Below are 4,547 nucleotides of genomic sequence, written 5' to 3' on the forward strand. Positions count from 1 at the left end.
TGAACTCTGACAATTGACAATGTGGTGTTTGCAACAACAAAAAAAATTGTACCTGTACTGTGATATATTACCTATACTATAGGCTAATGAGAATAGCACAATGCATTATGAGCCAATACACTTTTTTTTAATACTTTTTTTTTTCTTTTTGTAGTAATTATGTCAGTTGACACATGAATAAAATTCAAGCACTGGTAATGTTTTCGGTATTTAAAATTGCACATGCACCTTCAGTGCTTTATTTTAACAATACTGAAACACTTTACAATACCAACTGAACAGTTTAGGATTATATTGAAGGTGTATCAACAAAGTTACAAAGTGAAACACATTTTCCAGGTAATAAAGCTGTGACTGTCTCTCACTTATTAAATAGGTTGAGTCTCGTGTTCATGGCTCATTCAAAAAATGTTTAAAAAAAAATGTCCATACAGAATTTCTAATTAATTTCACAAACAAGACACCACCAACCAATAATGATTAAATAAATAAAAGGTTCACCATAACACCAAGCACTTAAAAAAATGATACACAACAGAAATCAAGTACAGTTATTAATTGCAGGTAGGCTGTAAAATCATGTCATGACATGCCGTGCATCAATTCAAATACAACACTCACCATGATTGAAATAAAATAAAAAGTAATAATTTGTTGATAAGCATTACAGTAACAACCTCACTTTGTTTCAACATTCAGATTGTGTATTAAAAAAAACACTGGCCAGACATACCAGACATAGGAGAGAGAAATTATGCAAGGCACATTTAGAGAATATCTAGGCATAATGGGACTAGAAAAAAGAAAAGTCAATTTCATATAAAGTCAGTTTACCACAAACAATATACCTAAAGGTATAGAATCAATGTTGTGGATAAAAAAAAAAATCCTAAAAAACATTTGTGCCTTAATGCCTTAAATTATCTGTAGTATTTTTCCCCTTTGGGTGTATTGATACATGACGCATATTACAAAAGTGATAACATATAGCATGCTTGACTGTATTTCAAAAGAACTCAAAAAGCTGAAGCACTTTCAGAGGGCAGGGCTTGGAACGCACAGGATGGGGCTCTGCCAAATAATCATGTGACTTCGTTCTGATCTCTGTAGGACATACTCACTAGCCCCATCACTTCCATCATCTCCTAAAAAAGGACAAAATATGTAAAGCTGTAAATAATTTTCAAAAATAATCTAAATTGAATACATATATAGCTTCTCGACATTATTGTGTCAAGAGAAAATTCTAACCAATTCGGAAGTTGATGTATCCTTCCCCTCCACTGAGAATAAGCTGAGAGGAAGTGGCAGCACCATCTGCTGAATTAGAAGCACTATAGCAACCTACAGTGATTGCAAAATGCCAGAAATAAAATCAATAAAGCATTCAAGATTCTTCTCAATACTGTAAAGAATATTTCTTTCAAACCTGGAGCAGAAATAATGAATTTGACAGCTTGTCGATGGCCATGGTAACAGAGCTGTGCAGAAGCAAGAGAGCAGTAGGGTATAGAACAGGACTCTGAAGCTGGAAAAACAACAACAATATAGATTTTACAAATATAAAACCACTGAAGAAAACTTTGTTTCAATGAGAACAAAACACTTACTAAGGGACAGGGGAATTGAGAAGATTGCACCACTTCCTGTGCCCACCCACAGCCGGCCACTGACCACAGACATGGCTGTGATCTGAAGCGGGGAGAGAGACAGGAATGCAGATCCTATGAAATTAAGAAAGCCAGGCAGTTAAAGAAATGTATTAAATCTATAAAAAAAATCATAATAAAGCATCACTGAAATCTGAGACCACTTGAAAATATTGTTTCACTGGATTTAAGATTTATAGATTTGTTTTCAGACATGTTTATATATTTTAGATAGCACACAAGTTAATGCAATATTTCAGCAAGTTCACCTAAAACTGAAACTTCTGTCATAATTTATTGACCCTTCACTTTTCACTTGTTCCAAACTAGGGGTGCGTTTCTTAAAACCATCATTAGCCAACTAAGGTTGCAAGTTCCGTCATTACAAACATAGTTCGTTGATTTGGTGTTTCCCAAATCTATCATTCCAACGAACATTCGCAAACTGCGTCAAACTTGCATGCTTGCAACTACACCTCTGGAGCTGTAGATAGAAATAGTTCCTGGATGTGGTCTATTCCCAGTTATCCCTATGATAAAAGCTATAGGTGACCTATTATTTAAAAGCGTAATTTATGTTACATACAGGAATCAGAGAGTGAAATTCAATACCTTTTAAGACTCTTTACCTACATTTTAAGACTTTATAACCACTTTTCAACCAGAAACACTGGCAAGATTTTATCTTGCAGTATATTTACTAAATATTAATATAAGAAACTAATTAAAAACTAAAATGTTATGCATATACTGAATAAAAATCTATTAAATCTAGCTAATTCAGCAGGCTGGCACCTACAGAACTGCAGAAATAATGATGTTGCCTTGGTTACTGCAGTAAACAAAGCACCATGATGTCAAATCTAGCGGGATTTCATTGAATTTATAGACTACAGGGCATCCTGATATTTGCAGATTTAATTCAGGCAAACTTTAGCATACAACCATACATTGCATAATCAAAAATTATATAAAATTTAATACCTTGGAAAATAGCATTTAAGACTTTTTAAGGGCCTTAAATTTCTCTACATTGATTTATCAACTTTTAAAACTTTTTAAGACCCTGCGGACACCCTGGTATTGTACTTGACATGGGCCTGTTGGTTAGAACATTTCTGCAGTGGTATGCATGTGTCAAATTGTAAAAGTAGACTTTCCAAAAAATAAAAAAATAAATAAACCATATCTTAATAATAATCTTATTTCATTTCTTAATAAATAGCCTCATTATTTATTTATTTATATGATTTACATATGATATTAGAATACGTGTTAGCTTTTGTAAGGGAATTATATGTTTTAGAATAGAATATGTAACGTTCTTAATAATATTTGTAAAGGAAATACAGGCCCAATATGTCCTATTTACATACATTTTAATTAATGTGGAAAACGAGTGCATGTTTTTGCCAAAACTAATATTGGATTTTTTAAATGCGTGTGCGTGTAAAATAATATAATTTGCACAAAGATATTATGGGGTTCTTATCTAAAGAAGTTGTTACTCCACCCCGTTTAGAGCATCATTATGGGTGATATACGTTATAACTAACGTGGTTCAAACGATGGATCTGCGACAGAGAGACAACGGGTTTTGGGAAACATTTGTCACTACATCATTATTTTCCCAAATTATGCCTTTCTATGATAGTTCAGCTACAACTTACGTCATTGTTTGAGAAATGCACCCCTGTTTGTTACTTTTTTCTGTGAAGAAAAAAAAGATTTTTTTGAAGAAAGCTGGAAACTAGTAACCACTGACGTCCATCGCATTTGTTTTTTCTACTATAGATGACAATGTTTACATATGTTCAGCTTTCTTCAATATATCTTATTTTGTGTTCATCAGATAAAGAAACTCATAAAAGTTTGCAACTATCTGAGGCGAGTAAATGCTGAATAAAATGTAGTTTTTGAATTAACTATCACTGTTAAATGTATTTGGCTTAAATAATACAAAATGTATCGACTCCAAACTTCAAAAGAAATATTCAAAAACGTAAAAAACAAAAATCTATACAAAAAATAAATGAATATAGTCCAGTACAAATACCTAAAGCTTTAGACACCATGGATGATAAATCTACTTCCTGTAGTGGGCGGCCAGTTGTCCAATCAAAAAGCCTAAGAATGGAATCCAAACGGCAGGATGCCCAAACTCCACTTCCCGCTGCACACAGAAAACGCACCTGCTGCTCATTTCGCTCAGACACTGAGAATGACTTCTAAAATGAACACAAAAAGTGAAAGAGTGAGGATTGAAGCACAAAATGAGCAATAAACAACACCATATCCTTTCAAGACCAACCTCTATTTTTCGTTGTTTTGCACTGATAATGTAAACTTTATTCCAGTATCCCACCCAAAGACAGCCTTCTTTTGCTAAGCAACAGCGGATGGGCTGCAAAGGAGGTGTGTCGAGTGAGAGCACCTCATGAGACTGGAGATCCCACATGCCTATAAAATGACAGTTAGTATAATTATATAGGTTAATATAATTCATATCTTAATGACAGCCAAAACTGCAAACACACACCTGAATTGTGGGAAAAGAATACAAGCGTCCCATCAGCTAAGCCTGCAACTACCTCGTCCTGAGAATATCTTTTATTCACATAGAAGGGATTTAGTCAGAAAACTCTGGAATTTAATTTGCATAAACCAAAATGCACAATCATTCTAAAGACACTGACGTAAGAGAATGAACTCCCTCGGAGAGGTTGACTGATTGCAAACAGTGGCGCCTGGAGCTGGAGGACGAATGGATCAGCACACTGCAAGAAGACAACAGGAGATGAATGATGCATTTCAAACAAGATATATTGTCCTCCGAAGGGTACTACGGAGTAAAAACAATCATGGCCATACTGAAATGTCTTTCAAAAATGAAGTGTT

General features: G+C 34.2%; 1 protein-coding gene across 1 annotated transcript in view; it reads right to left on the reverse strand.

Annotated features, from left to right (window-relative positions):
• Positions 1-200: 200 nt before the first annotated feature.
• si:dkey-17m8.1 (C-Jun-amino-terminal kinase-interacting protein 4) overlaps positions 201-4,547 on the reverse strand; it is a 39,080-nt gene continuing 34,733 nt past the window's right edge. Inside the window, exons 21-28 of the mRNA XM_056474769.1 lie at positions 4,346-4,426; positions 4,189-4,256; positions 3,961-4,109; positions 3,706-3,877; positions 1,611-1,724; positions 1,430-1,528; positions 1,252-1,344; positions 201-1,145 (exon numbers count right to left, since the gene is read on the reverse strand). Coding sequence (XP_056330744.1) covers positions 1,036-1,145; positions 1,252-1,344; positions 1,430-1,528; positions 1,611-1,724; positions 3,706-3,877; positions 3,961-4,109; positions 4,189-4,256; positions 4,346-4,426 — 886 coding nt within the window. The 3' untranslated portion in view covers positions 201-1,035. The remainder of the gene's footprint in view (positions 1,146-1,251; positions 1,345-1,429; positions 1,529-1,610; positions 1,725-3,705; positions 3,878-3,960; positions 4,110-4,188; positions 4,257-4,345; positions 4,427-4,547) is intronic.

The sequence above is a fragment of the Danio aesculapii genome, chromosome 16 (assembly GCF_903798145.1).
Source record: "Danio aesculapii chromosome 16, fDanAes4.1, whole genome shotgun sequence".
NCBI lineage: Eukaryota > Metazoa > Chordata > Actinopteri > Cypriniformes > Danionidae > Danio > Danio aesculapii.